At 36.0% G+C, this 19921-nt stretch overlaps 1 protein-coding gene across 1 annotated transcript in view; it reads left to right on the forward strand.

The window, feature by feature from the left end:
• The window catches only part of CD2AP (CD2 associated protein), a 157804-nt gene that overhangs the window by 6412 nt on the left and 131471 nt on the right, over positions 1-19921 (forward strand). Inside the window, exon 2 of the mRNA XM_032140345.2 lies at positions 18849-19009. Coding sequence (XP_031996236.1) covers positions 18849-19009 — 161 coding nt within the window. The remainder of the gene's footprint in view (positions 1-18848; positions 19010-19921) is intronic.

The raw sequence follows: 19921 nt of genomic DNA on the forward strand, positions 1-19921 counted from the left end.
AACCTGAGACCATGCCGTACTCATATTTGAATCATAACCTTGGTTTTAACTACAAATGAAGTAGGTGTTTTCCTTCTGGGCCCCTAAATGTTTTCTTCTTTGGACTAAACTTGATATTACCTCATTTTTTTTGTTATGTTTTGGTTTTTGTTTCTGAAGGTCTCAGATTCCTAGATGTTCTACAGTCTTCCTGACCATTTTCATTGAACGCTATTTGATTTACTGAAAGGTATTTACTAATTGTTTGCACTTAAAGGTGCTTTTACCCTAGAATAAACAGTGCTTTTAAAACAATTCACTATTCTAAATTGATACTGGCTTAAGATGTTGTTCCAGTGTCAGGTATTGTTATGGATTTTTTCTTTTCTAGAACCTGTCCTTTCCAGTGGCTCCAGTAGACTTGTATTTTATAATCTTTCAAATATTATGCAGCTTGTTAAACTTCCCATCATGATCTTGTTCAGTTTTCTCAACTCATTTGCAAAAGAGAGATGACTAGCATGGGAGCCTGGATTCCAGTATCTGTTTTAGTGCCTTATTAGTGCCTCTTAGCTTAGGTTCTTTTTGATGATTCAGCGTCCAGATAGTTCCAAGGGAGTGACTGTAATCATTAGGAGTTTCTAGTAGAATGCAATCATGAGCGCTTTAGGAATATTTTGGTCAATAATAAACCACATATAGGGGGGTGGTCCCCTAAGATTATAATGAAGCTGGAAAATTCCTCTTCCCTAGTGAGTTATAGCCGTCCCACTATAGTAGTGCAACGCATGACTCGTGTTTGTGATGATGCTGGTGTCAACAAACCCACACTACCAGTTGTATAAAAGTATAGCACATACATACATTTATATGTAGTACATATATTGATAATAAATGGCTGTGTTACTGGCTTATGTATTTACTATACTATGTTTTTTAATTGTTATTTTACAGAGTACATCTTCTACTTATTAAAAGAAGTTAACTGTAAAATATCCTCAGGCAGGTCCTTCAGGGGGTATTCCAGAAAAAGGCATCGTTATCGTAGGTGATGACAGCCCTATGCACGTTTTTTTACCAGTGGGATGAAATATGGAGATGGAAGACAGCGATATTGATGATCCTGATCTTTGCAGGCCTAGGCTAATGTGTGTTTGTGTCTTATAAGAAAAAGGATTAAAAAAGAAAGAATTTTTAAATGGGAAAAAGCTTATAGAATATGAATATAAAGAAAGAATATTTTTGTACAGCTATACAATGTGTTGGTGTTGTAAACTGAATGTTATTACATGTTATTACAAAAAAGTAAAAAAGTTTATAAAGTATACAGTAAGCTAAGGTTAATTTTGAAAGAAAATTAGAAAAATAAAAAAGTAGTTAGCTTTAGTGTATAGTGTTTATAAAATCTATAGTAGTGTATACTAATGTCCTAGGCCTTCACGTTTGCTCACCACTCACTGACTCACCCAGTGCCACTCCCAGTCCTGTAATCTCTATTCATGGTAGGTACACCCTATGTAGATGTACCATTTTTATTACTTATACTGTATTTTTGCTATACCTTTTTTATGTTTAAATATACAGATACTTACCATTGTGTTACAGTTACCTACAGTATTGAGTACAATAGCATGCTGTACAGTTTTGTAGCCTAGGAGCAATTGGCTATACCCTATAGCTTAGGCGTGTAGTGGGCTGTACCGTCTAGGTTTAAGTACGCTCTATGATGTTCACACATGGACCAAATTGCCTAATGACCCATTTCCTAAGATGCATCCCCATTGTTAAGTGATGCATAACTGCACTTTTAAGTGTGGTGATAGTTACAGTTAACACCAATATTAAGAAAAAGGGACTGTCACAAGGTCACATCATCAAGCAAAGAAGCTGCCGATGAGAGATTAATCAAGAAGTATTTTCCTTAATGTTAGGAATGTGATTAATGTCATGTTAAATGCTTGGGGATTTAGGATAAATGAAAGTTTTGGTGCCTTGAGTAGTTTACAAGTGTTAAGGATTGGGCATATTATTAGAATCACATTTTTGTTTTAAACTTCTCGCAACCCCTGGTTTCTGACATAAATGCTTCTGCCTCTCCCTCCCTCCAGTTTTTGATGAATGTCATGAATGTGCTGGGGTGGCTTATGTGATAGGAATAAGACAACATAATAACAATGAAAGTTCGTATGTGAATCCATTAGAAAAACAAGAGAGATAGTATAGGGTCAATGTCAGAAATGTTAAAATGTAATAGGAGAAGCATATGGAATATTAGAATATATATTCCTGCACTGAAGGAAATGGGATTTATTAATCTCTCATTAGTTTGACCAGTGATGATATACTGAGTACTGGCAGTAGCTAAGGTATTTTTTCCTCCGCTTCTGGCAAAGAGTCTTTAGAATGAAGCAAGCCTTCTCTTGAGCTGATCCTTTGAGATGTGTACTTTTACCTGAAATATTAAAACTGCATTATCCTTCTTATTGTCCTATCAGTGTTCCAGTACTGAAGAGGCTGGAAATTTACCTAACATCTAGACTGACTTTAAAAATGTCATTCCTGGAGTATTTATCACGATTATTGTAATAATCAAGTGCCAAAGTGTTTTGGATTGTAAATGTAGAAGTTCATATACTGTATTTGTAAAATTGAGACTAGATAGTCTTGGTTAGAGTGTTTTTGGGAGACATTTAAAGTTGGTCTTTCAAATGTATATACTATTCTCTAGGGATTTTCTCATTCTTTGTGTTAGAAACAACTTTTGGTTTATTTAGAAGTACGTTCTCCTGAGATCCAAGTTTTGCATTAAACTTTAATTAAAAATTCCTGTTGTGCTGTAGCAGGTTGCAGTCTGATGAGTATTTTGCCTGACTGTTTTGGTGTATGTGTGGGCATTTGTGCATAGCCATTTAAGAGGAAGGATTCATTTTTACTTACCTACTAATTTGGCCATTCTTAACAAACATATTTTAGGAAGCAGATCAAAACAATTTTTTTAATGATGAAAATAAATTTGTTAAATTTTCAGAATGAGTGTCAAATGGAAATAAAAGGCTGTGTTTCAAATCTCAAGGTAGCCCTTTTTTCTCATAAAATTATTCTAAATTCCTGTATAAATTATATATTACAAAAACGCAGTTGAACTTATGCTTAGAACTTCATAGTTTAAAACTTAAATAAAAACTTCTTGGCCGGGCGCGGTGGCTCACGCCTGTAATCCCAGCACTTTGGGATGCCGAGGCTGGCAGATCACAAGGTCAGGAGATCGAGACCATCCTGGCTAACACGGAGAAACCCCGTCTCTACTAAAAATAGAAAAAATTAGCTGGGCATGGTGGCAGGCGCCTGTAGTCCCAGGTACTCGGGAGGCTGAGGTAGGAGAATGGCGTGAACCTGGGAGGTGGAGCTTGCAGTGACAGAGTGAGACTCCGTCTCTCCAAAAAAAAAAAAAAAAAAGAAACAAAACAAAACTTCTTTGTTATTCTCTTAGTGTGTAAATGACCTTACTTGATCTGAGCTCATCGATGCTGGAGACTATATCACTTATTTTATTGTATTTACAGAATTTAACACTTGTATTGACTAGCAGAAAATTAGGAGCCTGCTATGTATCCACTAAGTCTGATTCAGTAATACTTTAATTTGGAGTAATTGGGTAGAGAGGGCCAACCTAACAAATAATACAAAATTTAAATATATTGAAATATGTCCACCTAAAACAGACTAATAGGATGTTGCCTAATGAAATTACTGTTTCAAGATAATGGATGAGATTTTTTTTTTTTTTTTAAAGAAATAAACTCTTTAATCCTTTCTGTATGGTTCATTGAAGCTCTTAAGTCCCTTTAATAGAGAATCAATAATCAGGGATGTTAAGCATCTTGTCAGGTGAATCTGCTGATTACCTACTCCGTGTGTATAAATAAAGGGAAAGTTTGGCAGAGAGGGACATTTCTGTATGAGTCTCCAATTTAACATGTTAAACACATTTAGGCATAAAGGCTTAATTTTTAGCTTAAAGAGTTCGTTCAAAATAACTTAATGTTTGAACTGTAAAATTATAAAATCTTTAAGGTAGGTGTTGTGAAGCAAGTATACATATATATTCTTTGAGACATACTGAGTTAAGTAAGTTACATATATGTAATTTTAAATTTTCTAGTAGCCACATTTAAAAAAGAACATGTGAAATTAATTTTAATAATATTTTGAATGTATGTTGGGTTAAAGAAAGTACATTATTTCATAATGTATTCAGTATAAAAAGTTATTAATGAGATAGCTTACATTTTTTCTTATATATGAAAGAAATCTTGAAATCTGATGTATATTTTACATTTATATAACATTTCAGTTTGGACTAACCACATTTCAAGTGCTCAGTATTTTTTAATTATAAGAATTTACTGAGGCAGGAGGATTGTTTGAGACCAGGAGTTTGAGATCGGCATGGGCAACAAAGCAAGACTCCGTCTCTACAAAAAAAAAAAAAAAAAATAGATGGCCGGGTGTGGTGGCATGCACCTGTAGTCCCAGCTACTTGGGAGGCTGAGGTGAGAGCATTACTTGAACCTGGAAGGTCGAGGCTATAGCGAGCCATGGTTGTGCCATTGCACTCCAGCCTGTGCAACTGAGTGAGACTTTGTTTCTGAAAAAAAAATTAAGAATTTAGATTTTTGTTTTTTGTATGTGTTTATTTTGGGTGGATGCTTAGAACTACGGAGAAACTCAAATGATTACTTCTGAATTTTTAATGATTCTTACTGCTGTTGTTCTTACAGGTTCTTGTAGTTGTCTGTATAACTTAATTATGTTTTAAAAATCTTTAGGTTGGTCCTCAGGTAGTGAGTTATCTCGATTGCTTAGTCAGTTACAGATTGAACTTCTTTTTGCTACTCTTCCCTGCTTTTCATTACTGCACTCAACTAGTTTTTTTTTTTTGAGACTTCTGGCTCTTGTCTCCTAGGATGGAGTGCAATGGCATGATCTCGGCTCACTGCAGCCTCCACCTCCTGAGTTCAAGTGATTCTCTTGCCTCAGCCTCCCGAGTAGCTGGGATTACAGGCACCTGCTACCACGCCTGGCTAATTTTTGTATTATTATTATTATTTTTTTAGTAGAGATGGGGTTTCACCATGTTGGCCAGGCTGGTTTTGAACTCCTGACATCAGGTGATCCGCCCGCCTCGGCCTCCCAAAGTGCTGGGATTACAGACATGAGCCACCGTGCCCAGCTGCACTTGACTAGTTTTTTTAAAAATAAAAGTCTGTTTGGAAACTGAGGGAAATTGTTACATAGCAACTTCCCATTTTTTGGTAATTTTAAAATTCATTTTTAGTTGATACTTAGTTACTAGCATTTAAGGAATTCTTACTATGCTAGGCAGTTCCCCACAAGAATATGAGGTAAAACGTTAGTCTTCCCATTCTTCAGGTTCAGGAAATGAAGTTAGAGGGATTGTTACTTGTCCAAGTCAGAGGTAAGATGAGGAGGAGACAGAATCAAACTTTCATTGCTCTGATTTTAAAGCTCTTCCTCTTAATTATATCTTAAAACATTTTGAGAAGGAAGATTGTTGAGTTAAACAGAGCAAGTAATATGACCTTCAGACTCTCCTAGTGTGGTTTAAAACATAAAGAAATTTAAATATTTATCATCTAAAAACTGTGGATTGGTATTCATTTGTTTGAGTAACTGTTTTCTCTAAAGAGACTTTTTTTTTTTTTTTTTTTATTAAAGGAACAGGGTCTTGCTCTGTCGTCTAGGCTGGAGTATAGTGGTACTATCATAGTTCACTGCAACCTTGACCTCCTGGGGTCAAGTGATCCTTCCACCTTAGTCTCCTGAGTAGCTGGGACTAAGGCATGTGCCATCATGCCTGGCTAATTTAAAAAAATAAAAACTGTAGACATAGGGTCTTGCCATATTGCCCAGGCTGGTCTTGAACTCTTGGGCTTCAAGCAGTCCTCTTACCTGGGCCTCCCAAAGTGCTGGGTTTACAGGCATGAGCCACCATGCCTGGCCTCTTAATAGACTTTTAACAAATTTTAACTGTTACACATTGGTCTTTTACTTACATACCCAAAAGTTTTCCTAGGGTTGTTTTTTGGTGAGTTCTATAAAACTTTATGATGGCTATTCATATGGTATTTTTTTTGATCTGGCTTGAAACATGCTTAAAAATAATTTCTAGTGTTTTTTTGAAGTTAATAGTGGGAATAAAGATGAAGAATGAGAATATTTAATTGAATTTTCCAACTTGTTTGCTCTTTAGATTTTTGTATGTTTTTTGTTTTTAAGATTTATTATTTTAGGACAAGTCATTAATCACATGTACATGGTAATTTCTTTGTTTTTAGAACTGTCTCAGGTAATCAGTCTTTGAGATAAAAATCTTTTTTGTTTTTTAAACTTTAAGTTTTTTTGTGTGTGGATATCTGTCACTTATTCTAATTTAGTAACATTAGGAAGAATATAATACTGTGTAAAAATTTCCTTATATCAATTTTCCTTTTCTTTTTCTCTTTGGATATGTACTAAGAGTGTATTGTACTATGCAAACCTTTGTATGCTATTTGAAGTACAAAGAGGAAGGGTGGGTTTTGTGTGCAATTTGTTCACTATCTTAAGAATGACTAGATTTACTTATCTCTGTTGAAAAACATGTAAGAAATGCTGCTTATCATTCCATATTTAACAAGCTTGAGAAAATAAATGACGGAATTTCTAATATATAATTAAAAAGACTTTAGGATGATATTGTGCTTTTTATTAGTAGTATTTTGACTAATGGATCTGGTACCTAACTTTAGAGGACTTAAATGATGAAATGTTATTAGTTAATGACATTAAGCAATGCTAATCAGTTTTGCATTTCTCTATTTATGGTAAAGAATAAATATTTCCTTCTGGGAATAATTTATGGTAAAGCCTTTTGGTTTGTGGTAAGAAATACTTAGCCCTGGGAATAAAAAGTAAATACATATATTTCTTTCTTTCTGATGTGTGTGTGTGTGTGTGTGTGTGTGTGTGTGTGTAATATATATAAAATCAGGAAATAGGTGGAACCATTATTTTCATCATATTCCTACTACTTTGAGAGTAAAGCTTGTAATTTTTTATCTTATACTGAAATATATTTTTGTTAATTTTTGTGTAATTTTTAATATTTTGTCATCTGCTATAATAAAGGTTAACACTCAATAGTATACTGTGATCAGTGATGTGATATAGAGAAGGTTAATTTGACAGACGTAATTAGATGCCATTGTGTATTTATCTGTATTGTGTTGGCCAGAATTAAAAGTAAACATTCCGTAGTCAATGCCCATACAACTTATGCCTATTTGGAATTTGTGTAAATTGTTTATTTTTTGGAAGTGATTTTTTATTATCAAAATAATGCATATTTATTAAAGCAGACTAGTAGAAAATCTTTTATAATATTGCCACCAATATTTTTGCATGTAATAATTTAAAAAAATTATGGATTTTAAGATTTTTCAGCTTGATCTTCAGATATCCTTTTTGTTTAAATACTGATTTTTTTTTTAAAAAGTTATTAACAACTAGTAAACCCATTAAAAGAATACCTCACCAGCACCCCGAAACAGAACCAAGTTAAGCAAAACTTTTTTCTTTTTAGGTGAGGATTAAGTTCTTAGAGTTTGCTGTACTTCATTTTAAGTAATGTACTTTACTTTCTTTTACCTGTTTTCAGTTGAGATTTCCTTTTTTTGGTTCTTATAAATGCTTTTAATTCATTGTCTTGTTTGTTGCAAGTATTTACTGTCTGTTTCCAGTTTAGTTGCTTTGAAACTTTGACCATTTTACTTTAAGTTTAGAAATTTCTCCTCTCTACACAGTTTTGTTACTAATTTCTGTCATAATCCCTTCAAGCCGCTATGACAAAATACCTTAGACTAGGTAATTTATGAACAACAGAAATTTATTGCTCACAGGCTGGAAAGTCCAGGATCTAGGCACTGGCAAATTTGGTGTCTGGTGAGGAGAGTGCAAAGATGGTGCCTTCTTGGTACATGGAAGGCTGGGCTTGGTGGCTCACACCTGTAATCTTTTTTTTGTTTGTTTTTTTTTTGAGACAGGGTCTTGCTCTGTTGCCCAGGCTGGAGTGCAAATGTGTGATTGTAGCTCACTGCAACCTCGAACTCCTGGGTTCAAGTGATCTTCCCTTGTTAGGCGCCCAAGTAGCTAGGACTATAGGTGCTGCCCCACACACCTATTGTTATTTTTTGTAGAGGTAGCATCTTGCTATGTTGCCCAGGCTGACCTTGAACTCCTGGCCTCAATTATCCTCCCGCCTGGGATTACAGGTGTGAGCTACTGTGCCTGGCCTCTATGTGTACATTCTTGTTTATGGTTTTTCCTTATTGTTTTAATGAATGTAAGGTCTGTAGATGTACTGTCTTTTATTCCTGATATTAGTAATCTGGGCCTTCTGTTTTTTGCCTTGGTCATTCTTTCTACAGATTTATTGATTTTATTGATGTTTTCAAATAACAGTTTTTGGTTGCATTATTTTTTTTGCATTTTTCTGTTTTCTCTGAGCATTTTATATGATTCCATTTTATGTCCTCTTTTAACATTCAGTTATACTTAATTTTTATTTTTAGTGCTTGCCCTGGAGTTTTGCAATATACATTTATAACTAATGTTAAATTCAGCTTTAAATAACACTGCAACACTTCATGTGTAGTGCTGGTACCATATTGTATTCCTTATTCCTCTTGTCCCTTAAGACATTCATTAATTTCACCTATTCATATGCTATAATCATGCAATACATTGTTACTGTTATGACTTTTGAGTAGTTATCTTTTAGATCAATTAAGAATAAAAAAAGTATTTTGTTTTCTCTTTATTTATTCCTTCTATGCTCCTTCTTCATATTGATTTGAGTTTCTGACCTGTATAATTTTCATTTTCTCTGAAGAACTTCCTTTAACATTTCTTTTGTGTCGGGTCTGTTGGCAATGAATTCTTGTTTTTGTTTGAAAAAGTCTTTATTTCTCTTTCCCTTTGAAGGATAATTTTACTAGATACAGATTTCTAGGTTGGTGTTTTTTTTTTTTCCAATGCTTTAAATATTTTATTCCATCTTTTCTTGCCGTCATGTTTTCTGATGAGAAGCCTGCTGTAATTCTTATCCTTGTTCCTCAATAGGTAGGGTGATACTTTGTGATGGTTTCTTTCAAGATTTTCTCTGCCTTTGATTTTCTTCCATTGAATGTGATACGTCTAGGTGTAGTTTTTTTTTGTTTGTATCCTAATTTTGTTCTCTTAGTTTTCCGGATGTGTGGTTTGGTGTACCTTATTATTTTTGGAAAATTCTCAGCCATTATTATTTCATATATTCTGCTCTGTTTCCCCATCTTCTTCTGGAATTCCAGTTATGTGTGTTTATACCTCTTGAAGTTTTTCACAGTTCTTGGATGTTCTGTCCTGGGATTTTTTTGTTTTTTATAATTCTTTTTCTCTTTGCATTTCAGTTTGGAAAATTTCTTTTGACCTCTCTTCAAGCTTACTGATTCTTTCCTTGGCTATGTATAGTCTACTGATGAATGCATCAGTGTTGTCGATTATTTGTTACAGTGTTTTTGATTTCCAGCTTTTCCTTCTGTTTCTTTTCTAGAGATTCTATGTGCTTACCATATCCATTTTTTTCTTGCATGTTGTCTTTTTATATTATCACCCTTAGCATATTAATCATAGTTATTTTAAATTTCCTGTCAGATAACTAAAAAAAAATGTGTTGTATCTGAGTCTGGTTCAGATGCTTGCTTTGTCTCTTTAGACTTGCTTTTTCTTGCCTTCGTAGCATGACTTGAAATTTTTGAAGGCTGGATATGTCATATTAGGTAATAGGAACTGCGGTAGTTAAATTGTTAGTGTGAGGATTTATATTTACCTGCCTAGGAGTTGGATTGTGTTTAATATTTGCTCTAGCTGTAGGTGCCAGAGGGTTCACATTCCTGTAGTGTCTTTGTTTTTGTCTTCCTTGCTTTCTTTGGGTTTCCCTAAGAACTCTTTCTCAGGTAGAATCTGCATCTTGCAGCTTTTTCAGCTGTAAATACTGGAGCCTCATTGATGTGGTGATAGCATGTGGGAGAGGGGAAATATACTATAATCTTAATTATTAAATCTCTGTTTTTTAGTGGATCGATGTCCTGGAGCTGTGGAGTGGACTTAAATCAGGGAAATTCCCATTCCTAGGTGGTATAAAGCCCCTGACAGTCTTTCCCCTGGAGTGTAGGCCTTTGTTACAGAGAATACTCAGGTTGTATTTCGCAGTGGTTACTTTCCTTTTCCTCCTTGCCAGAACTATAAGGGGATTCTTCTTGGCTCTTTACTGTGAGAATCTGGCAGTACCATAAAACCCACAAAAGTGTGGGGACTCCCCTATAGGACAGCATTCCCCTAGTAGTTTCCCACTTTCATGCTATTCCACAGTCAGCCTCCAGCAAGTCATCAAAATTACCATTTAAGTGTTTGTACTGGATTGAATTTTTATCCCCAAAAAAGGTATGTCTGAGTCTTAGCCCTTCATACGTGTAAATGTTACATTATTTAGAAATAGTTGGCTGGGCATGGTGGCTCACACCTGTTGTAATCTCAGTACTTTGGGAGGCCAAATTGGAGGATCATTTGAGCCAAGGAGTTCGAGACAAGTCTGGGCAATATAATGAGACCATGTCTCTACAAAAAAATTTCAAAAAATTAGCCGTGCATGGTGGTGCACCCCTATAGTCCCAGCTGCTCAGGAGATTGAGGTGGGAGGATCACTTGAACCTGGGAGGTGGAGGTTGCAGTGAGCCAAAATTACTCCACTGCACTCCAGCCTGGGTGACAGAGTAAGACTTTGCATCAAAAAAAGAGAGAGAAATAGTCTTTTCAGATGTGATTAAGGATTTTGAGATGAAGAAATTCTTAATGAATTGAATGATTGGTGTCCTTGGAAAAGAGTAAGGAGAGGGTGAGATTTGAGATGGAGACATAACAGTGGAACAATCATGTCAAGATGGAGGTAGAGGTTGGAGTTATGTAAGCAAAGGAACGCTAAAAATTGCTGGCAGCCACCAGAAGCCAGATAAGAGGCATGGAGTGATTCTTTAGAGTCTCCAGAAAGAACTAACCCTGCTGATACCTTGATTTTGCCCTCTCGCCTCCCGAAAGAGGAGAATAAATTTCTCTTCTTTCAAGCTACCCACTTTGTGATGGTTTGTTACAACTGCTGTAGGAGACTAATAGTGTTGTTGCTAATTTATGGCTCCAGCAGCTTCTACTCTAGGTAATAAATAGATCTCGTCCGTGACTCTCTGGCTTTACCTGCCTCCTCTCTGTATCTTTAGGTGGTAGTTTGCTCTGTGTCCTCAATTTTCTAATGAATCCAAGGAAATTAATTGATTTTCAGTTGGTTTAGCCTTTTTCTTGTAAGGGTGGGAGTGATGACTTTAAAGCTTTTTACTTGTTGGAGCTGAAACTGCCAGTCGAGTATTTTAAAAATTTGTTCTTTCTCCCCACAATTTTTGGCGTTTTTATGCTTTTTCTGTTATTTTAGTGATCACTACGTGCATTCTCAACTTACAAAAACCTGATGTTAATAACTTCACTCTCTTATACCATACAAGGATCTTGGAACAGTTTCAACTCCCAACTTTGTTACTGGTTCTGTTATTTTAATTTTTCTGTATTTTTAATTTCCTATATGATGTCACTGTTTTTATTCATTTGGTGTTTGTATACCTATATACTTACCACTTCTTTTGTTTTTCCTTTCTTTTCTACATTGCTGATACTTCATATTTAATCTTTTTCCTCTCCTTTGCTCTTCTCAGAGAACATCCATCAGAGTTTTCTTTTTGTGTAGCAAAGTCCCACCTCTGGTTTGTCAGAAGTGTCTTTATTTTTTCTTCGTTTTTTTAAGGATATTTTCTCGGGTATAGAGAGTTTAAGATTTGTAGGTATTTTCTTTCCACACATTTAAGATACTAATCTGCTGCCTTCTGGCTTCCATCGTTGTTCCTAAGTCACCCATTAGTCTAAATGTTGCTTCTTTGATAACCTTTGTTTTAAGATTTCCTTTCCTCTTTGTCTTTCACTTTTTGCAGTTTACTATTACAAACTTAATTATGAATAAGTTTAAAAGAGCAGGGAATTTAACCCTATTTACCATATGGCATTTTCTATAGGGGAAATAAAATAGATTTTCTTTGACTCAGTGAACTTCTTAATTATCACACATGTATGCAGTTATGTGGTGCTATAAACATTTTTGCTGTAATATTGAACAAACCACTTTAATATTTACTGCTTAAATATCTTATCAAAGTAATTCCTGCACATGATATACAAATATAAAAAATATTAAATGGCTTACAAACACTATTTCCTTGCCTCACTGTTCTCTGCTTCTATTCTCATTCTCCATAGGGAAACCACTGTCTACATCTATCTATTTTAATGTTTTGGCTTTCATATTTCTAAATAATTAGTTTCTGTTGTTGATTTTGGTTTATTTTTAACTTGAAAATATTTAGCTTGCTTATTTATAATCTCACGTTTTCTCTTTATCTGAACATAGTAAGGGTTTATACTTTTATTTCTTTTTCTAGCAACCAATAGTGTATTTGTGGACTTAGCACTTCGTATGATAATGATATTCGTCCCTTTACTCTTTCCTTTACCAACCTCCCTCTCTCAATTCTTTTTCAGAATTATTATCCTTTATAATATCAAGGCTGTTAACATTTATGTTTTGTTCTACAACCGTAATTTAGTCCTTTTGTTTTGCTATACAATAATTTGATTGCCAACGTTAAAATAATTACTTTCACATTATTATGACCATGTAGTGTTTTTATTTACTGTGAAGCCAAGTAGTACATATGATTATATTTTTTCTTTCCCCTTTTTGCTCTCCCCTTTTTCCTTTCCTTTCCTTTTCCTTTTCTTTTTTCCTTTCCTTCCCTTCCTTTTTTTCCCCTTTCCTTTCCCTTTTCCTGTTCCCGTTCCCTTTTTCCTTTTTCCTGCCCTGCCCTTTCTCTTGCCCTGTCGGCTTCCCTTTCTGTCTTTCCTGTCTTGCTCTGTTGCCCAGGCTGGAGTGCAGTGGTGCGATCTCTGCTCATTGCAGCCTCCACCTTCTGGACTCAAGCCATCCTCTCACTTCAGCTTCCCCAGTAACTGGGGACTATAGGCACGTTATCATCACTCCTGACTACATTTTTTTGGTATTTTTTGTAGAGGTGGGGGTTGCCATGTTGCCCAGGCTGGTCTTGAACTCCTGGGCTCAAGAGATCCACTCACCTCAACCTCCCAAAGTGTTGGGATTACAGGTGTGAGCTGCAACTGCACCCGGACAATTATATTTTCAGCATTGTACAGTTCTTTGCCTTTCCAAAAGTTTCTAATCATCTTTAGTTTTTTGTCCTTAACTGACTTTCTTGTCTTTCTGAGTTCCAGATTTGTAAGGATAGCATACAGTTTCACAGTTTGTACCCCATGCTGCTTTTCTCTCAGATACCTCTAGAACTTTTTGTCTCCTGTTTAGTATAGACTGTTTGTTCCTTAGATTTGTTGTGCAGCTGCAAATTTAGTACTTATTTTATTCTTAGGTTGGTGCCACTATTTCTTGGATTTCATGTCTTCCTCTGTTTTGGTTCATATTTTAATTTTGCTGGATAACATTATGTAATTTCATATGTGAGAGTTAATTTTCTTTATTGTTGCATGTGTGAAAATGTTATGTTCTATGCTTGCTTGCTGATTTGGCAGAGTACGCAATTAATTTTCCTTCAATACTTCAGTGACTTTTAATTTTTCTTTTTCTAGAATCCAGTATTGCCAGAGAAGTGTTCCAAGATGATTCTCAATCTTTTGTAGATGAAATTTTTATTTCCTGTCATAGAGCTTTCTAGGATCGTTTATTGTTATTATGAAATTACACCGAATATGAATACGTTTTAAAATTTGTTCATTTCATTGGATTCTCACAGATCTGTTTCCATTTGAAGATTGTTTTAGGATTATTTTCTTGTATTATTTTATGGTTAATTCCCCATTTTTTTCTCCTTGAATTTCTGTTAATTGGATGTTGGATTGATTGTGCCTTTTCCTTATTTTCATCTTTTTCTTTGTGCCTTTGTTTTACCTATTTTGGAACATTTTGTTGGATTTATCTCTACCTCTTCAAAAAACAGTAAGATACCTTGGAAGACATAAACTATAAAAACTTTTTAATTTTCTCACTTCTTATTTTATAGCATTCTGTTCTTTTAGAAACTTTACATCTCTTGAGGATATACATTTGTGTGTGTATTTTAACTTTTTAATTTTGAAATAATCACGAAGTTGTAGAAATGTTAGATGTATAGTACAAATAATTTTTTTCCTGACTGCTATCTTTCATCCAAGTATTTTAGTGTGTATTTTTAATAAACCAGGACTATATCACAATACAACCATAACATTTAAGAAATTAACATTGATTTGTAATCTGTATGGACTCACGGCTTATTTTATTCAGTGGGGTATATTCTTTTAATTTCATTATTTTGATGCTCAAAATGTCCTGATTTGGCCAGTAAGAACCGTTTTTATATCACTTCTGTGGGTCAGTTTGATACCATTTCATTTTTTTTGACAACTTCCTTACTTTCTGGCACAACAAAATGTTCCAGGCTAATCTTATACTTTTCCTGCTTAGCCTTGGAATTGGCCATTTTCCTAAAGAGTCCTGATTCCTTTTAGTAGTAGGTGGTATTTATGAAGTCTTGGCATTTGGCTTGCTCATTACCATTGGAATGTTGCTGGTTTCAGGTCCATTAGTTGGACAGAGCTAGGGTGTATGTGCATATGTGTGTGTGTGTGTGTGTGTGTGTGTGTGTGTTGGATATATGTGTATCTGTATATACATACATGTATACATATATTTATATCTGTTTATTTCTCCATGTTACGTATTGAAAATTGTTAAATTCATGCTGATACTGCTTTATTACAAATCAGTATCACAGGATTGAAAGTAGCTTTTTCCATATACGTTTGTAACTCCTTTCTCTGACATGGAGAAACTTGGCTTCCATTATCCTTCGAATATTTACAATGTGATTAGTCTCCCTGCATGTAACCATTCTCCCATCTCTATTGTTACTCCCCACCCTTGCTTACCCTTTCTCCCAGTAGTGTTTCAGTTTATGATGGGTCTTTCATGATCAACTATTGTCTGCTCATTTTAAGAGTAAATAATAAATGAATAAAAAGCTAACTGGGAACTCTGTTTATGTGGGTAGGAGTTAAGAGTTTTTTTTGTTGTTGTTGTTGTTGTTTTTGAGACAGAGTCTTGCTCTGTCGCAGTGGCGCGACCTCGGCTCACTGCAACTTTCGCCTCCTGGGTTCAAGCCATTCTTCTGCCTCAGCCTTCTGAGTAGCTGGGACTACAGGCATGTGCCACCATGCCCGGCTAGTTTTTGTATTTTTAATAGAGACTGGGTTTCACCATATTGGCCAGGCTGGTCTCGAACTCCTGACCTCGGGTGATCCGCCCACCTCAGCCTCCCAAAGTGCTGGGATTACAGGCGTGAGCCACTGCCCCTGCAGGAGTTAAGAATTTTATTTTGGAATTAGCAAGTCAGGAACTGCCCATTGCTTTGGGGACCTCTACATTTCTCAATATTCATTGCTCTGAGAAACCAGCATTCATCCATAATAGCTGTACTAGTTTCCCTAAGCTATTTTTTATTTTTTTGTAGATTAACCCTTCAGTTTTTTGCCTTGGAAGGAAAATACCATACTATTTAGCATTTTATCTCATTGAATTATTGTGGTTGATAGAGAGATTGAGTAATTTCCCTATTTTAGCCCTGCATGCATTTCATGTGAGCCTACGTTTTCTGAATTTCTGGTCTTTTTGAGGTCTACAGAGCAGTTTGGTATTTCATTTATAGCTCCCTTAAGTTCTCTAGGCTTCCTCTTCTTGGCTTTATCAGCTGTGCATCCCCTTTCAGACATTTGTTAAAATTTGTTGCCGGGTCCCTTATCATGTTGGGATGTTTTCAGCTGCAAATAGAAATCCTGTCTAAAATTTACTTAAAAGTTAAGAAACTACTTCATGTAACGAATCTGAAGGTATTATAGTTAAAGGTGGTTAATCTAGCAGTTTGATGAATCCAGCAAAGATCCAGGTTATTTTCATCTTTTTTCTCCTCCATGTTAATTAAGTATCCGCTGTTTTTCTGGTCTCAAGTGGTTATAGCAATTGTGGGTATCAAACACTCATTAAAGAACATCCAGAGTCTGCAGGAGGCCATTCCTTCCTTGGGGTTTTTTTTTTTTTTGAGACGGAGTCTTGCCCTGTCGCCCATGCTGGTGTGCAGTGGCACAATCTCGGCTCACCGCAACCTCCACCTCCCGGATTCACGCCATTCTCCTGCCTCAGCCTCCTGAGTAGCTGGGACTACAGGCGCCTGCCACCACGCCTGGCTACTTTTTATATTTTTAGTAGAGATGGGGTTTCACCATGTTAGCCAGGATGGTCTTGATCTCCCGACCTTGTGATCCACCCTCCTCGGCCTCCCAAAGTGCTGGGATTACAGGTGTGAGCCACCGAGCCTGGCCTGTGTTTTGTTTTTAAAGTCAAATAAAACCTTCCCAGAAGAAAGTTAGAATTCATTCATCTCAGCTGGGTGTGGTGGCTCACGCCTGTAATCCTAGCACTTTGGGAGGGTGAGGTGGGAGGATCGCCTGAGCCCAGGAGTTTGAGAGCAGGCTGAGTAATATAGCCAGACCCCCTCTCTGTTAAAAAAATAAAAATAAAAAGAATTCCTTCATCTCGTGCTTATTTGAAAACCATTCACTGTGTATGTTTAATTGTATGTGATTAAGGTTGCTATACATAGACTATCTCTAGACCTTTGCCTCTTTGGCAGTTAGATATCCTGGCACCTACTCAACTGTAGTTGGCATTTAAACATAAGGTTTTTCAGCTGACCTGATTGTACTTAGTGTCTGAGAAGTACATACCTAGACTAGTGAATATGTAACTCCCTGGGGCTGAGAGAATCTTCACCTTTTAAAATACAGGGTCTCAAAATACTGAACAAAATTAAGGTTCTGTGAGAAAGGAAGGAGGGGAATGGGCAATGTGGGAATGGCACTCGGTTTAACAAACAACAGTGTCTGGCCATACTCACTTTCCTTTTTTTTTTTTTTTGGTGGTGGTGGTTGTGATTGTTGTGGTTGTTGGTGTGTGGGTGTGTATTTTCTTTTTAATCAGTCTTGTAGGAGGAAGAAAAGATGAATGGGGACATGGCTAGTCTGCTATCTTGAGCAGGAAAGCTGTTATTTATTTTTAAAAATTGAACCTTGTAAAATATTAAAAATATGCTTATGTGATCCTGTAATCTAAAATCCTGTTATTAGAAGAGGTAAAATAAATACACATTAATCTTCATTTTAGAGTTTGTTTTCTGTTTTTACATACAATAGTAACACAAACTTAGTAGTTTAGACCTATATATATTTATTAGCTAATAGTTTCTGTGGTTTAAGAGTCTGGGCATGGCCAGCTGGATCCTCTTCAAGGTTGCACTGAAGATGTTGGCCAAGGTTGGGTTCACATTTGGGGCTCTGTTGGGGAAGGGTCTGCTTCCAAGCTCATGTGTTTGTTCGTATCATTCATTTACTTTTGGGTTGTTGGAGTAAGGGCCTCAGTGTCCTGATGTCAGTCAGAGACCTCCTTAAGTTGCTTGCTTGTGGCCCTCTCTATAGGTTAGCTTACAGCATAGCAGCTTGTGTCTTCAAAGCCATCAAGGGAAAAAGTCTCCTATTAAGATGGGCATTACAGCCTTAAGTAATTACATGCAATTCATTGTCTTTGTCATTATCTTTTTTTTTTATTTGAGTCTGTTGCCCAGGCTAGGCTCACCGATGCCTTGACCTCCTGGGTCAAGCAATGCTCCCAAGTAGCTGGGACTACAGGCGCACACTACCATGCCTGGCTGGTTTTTGTGTTTTTGTAGAGACGGGGTTTTGTTGTCTTGCCCCGGCTGGTCTCGAACTCCTGAGTTTGTTTTTTTTTTTTTTTTTTGAGATGTAGTCTCGCTCTGTCGCCAGCCTGGAATGCAGTGGCGCGTTCTTGGCCCACTGCAACCTCTGCCACCTGGGTTCAAGCGATTCTGCTACCTCAGCCTCCCGAGTAGCTGGGATTATAGGCGCCCACCACCATGCCCGGCTAATTTTTGTATTTTTAGTAGAGACGGGGTTTCACCAAGTTGGCCAGGGTGGTCTCCATCTCTTGACCTCGTGATCTGCCTGCCTCAGCCTCCCAAAGTGCTGAGATTACAGGTGTGAGCCATTGCACCTGGCCTGAACTCCTGAGTTTAAGCGATCTGTCTGTCTCGGCCTCCCAAAGTGCTGGGATTATAGGAGTGAGACATTATGCCCTGCCATCATATTCTGTTGGTTAGAAGTCAATCACAGGTCACATTGGCAGTCAAAGAGAGAGAATTACGTAAGGACGTGAATACGAGGAAGTGGGGATCATGGAGACCACCTCAGAGTCTATATGCTACAAAGGATATGCATGTGATTGTAAGAGTGTCTGATGGCATGAATTATGCATTATTTTTCTTTTGAGGCTCCCACTTAATAGCTGTATTGTACTGTATACTAAGGTATTCAAGAAATTTGCTGATATAGCCAAATATTTAAAGTAATTGAAATAAGCTTTGCTGATGTCTTTGTGGTATTAAATATTGTTGCTAAACAGATTCCTTAGTTTTAAATTTATTAATATAGTTTATAGTATTTTGTGAATTAGATTTTAGACATTTCGTTTTTTCCCCCTTTTTTAGTTGACTATATTGTGGAGTATGACTATGATGCTGTACATGATGATGAATTAACTATTCGAGTTGGAGAAATCATCAGGAATGTGAAAAAGCTACAGGAGGAAGGATGGCTAGAAGGAGAACTAAATGGGAGAAGAGGAATGTTCCCTGACAATTTTGTTAAGGTAAGTATTTTCAGTTAAATTTCTAGCTGTTGCTTCATAGGATTTAATCTTTAAATGTTAAGAAATAGATATACTTTTAAAATTAAAATGTTTTAGATAAATGTTTTCTTTGTGACATTTAAGAAAATAGAGTCCAAGTACCTCTATAATGGATATCATTGTTGCTCTGTGTCCTGCTGGATAGTAATCCTCTATGTATCTGTTTGTGTATATATCCTTGTATATGGTTGTGTGTATCTACCTGATTACTGATTATTTTAAAATAAATAATAGTTTTCATTTGGGTGGCACTTAGTAATTTATAAAGCAGCCTTGCTGTATATATTCTCATTTGAGCCTACAGTATTCTTGTGAAATAGTTATGACAGATAGTAGCCCTATTTTAAATATCTTGATATTTAGATTGAGAGGTTAAGTGATTTTGTCCCCTGTTGGTTAGCTAAGACAACAGACTTTGAACTGAAGTCTGGGACAGTTGCCTCACTGGTCTTCTCATTGTATTTTGTTGCTTTTCGAATAACAAAATGCATTTGGTAATACTTTTTGTGTTTCAGCATTATAGCAGTTATCTGCCAAACTGTCTTCTTCAACTACTACCAAACATTCCTTTTTTAGTAAGTATTCTAGTCACTTCTGCCAGAAAACAATCTTTAGGGCTCTTATCAATTACAAACTTATAAAATTCTCAGTAGTTGAGAGAAGAAAAAAAAAAGTAAAGCATATCTGTGTATTTACACATCAGTTATAATTGTCTTGTTTTCTATGTATTAGTTTTCTTACATCCAGCTTCATTCCCTGGCCTCATTAGATTATGAGCTCTTCCAGGGAGGTGAGAGTATGTATCTCATTTGCTTGTCCAGCTTGGACAGTAGTTGTTAGCAGAATACCTGCACAGAATGGATACATAGTTAA

Source organism: Hylobates moloch, unplaced genomic scaffold (assembly GCF_009828535.3).
Source record: "Hylobates moloch isolate HMO894 unplaced genomic scaffold, HMol_V3 SCAFFOLD_20, whole genome shotgun sequence".
Lineage (NCBI taxonomy): Eukaryota > Metazoa > Chordata > Mammalia > Primates > Hylobatidae > Hylobates > Hylobates moloch.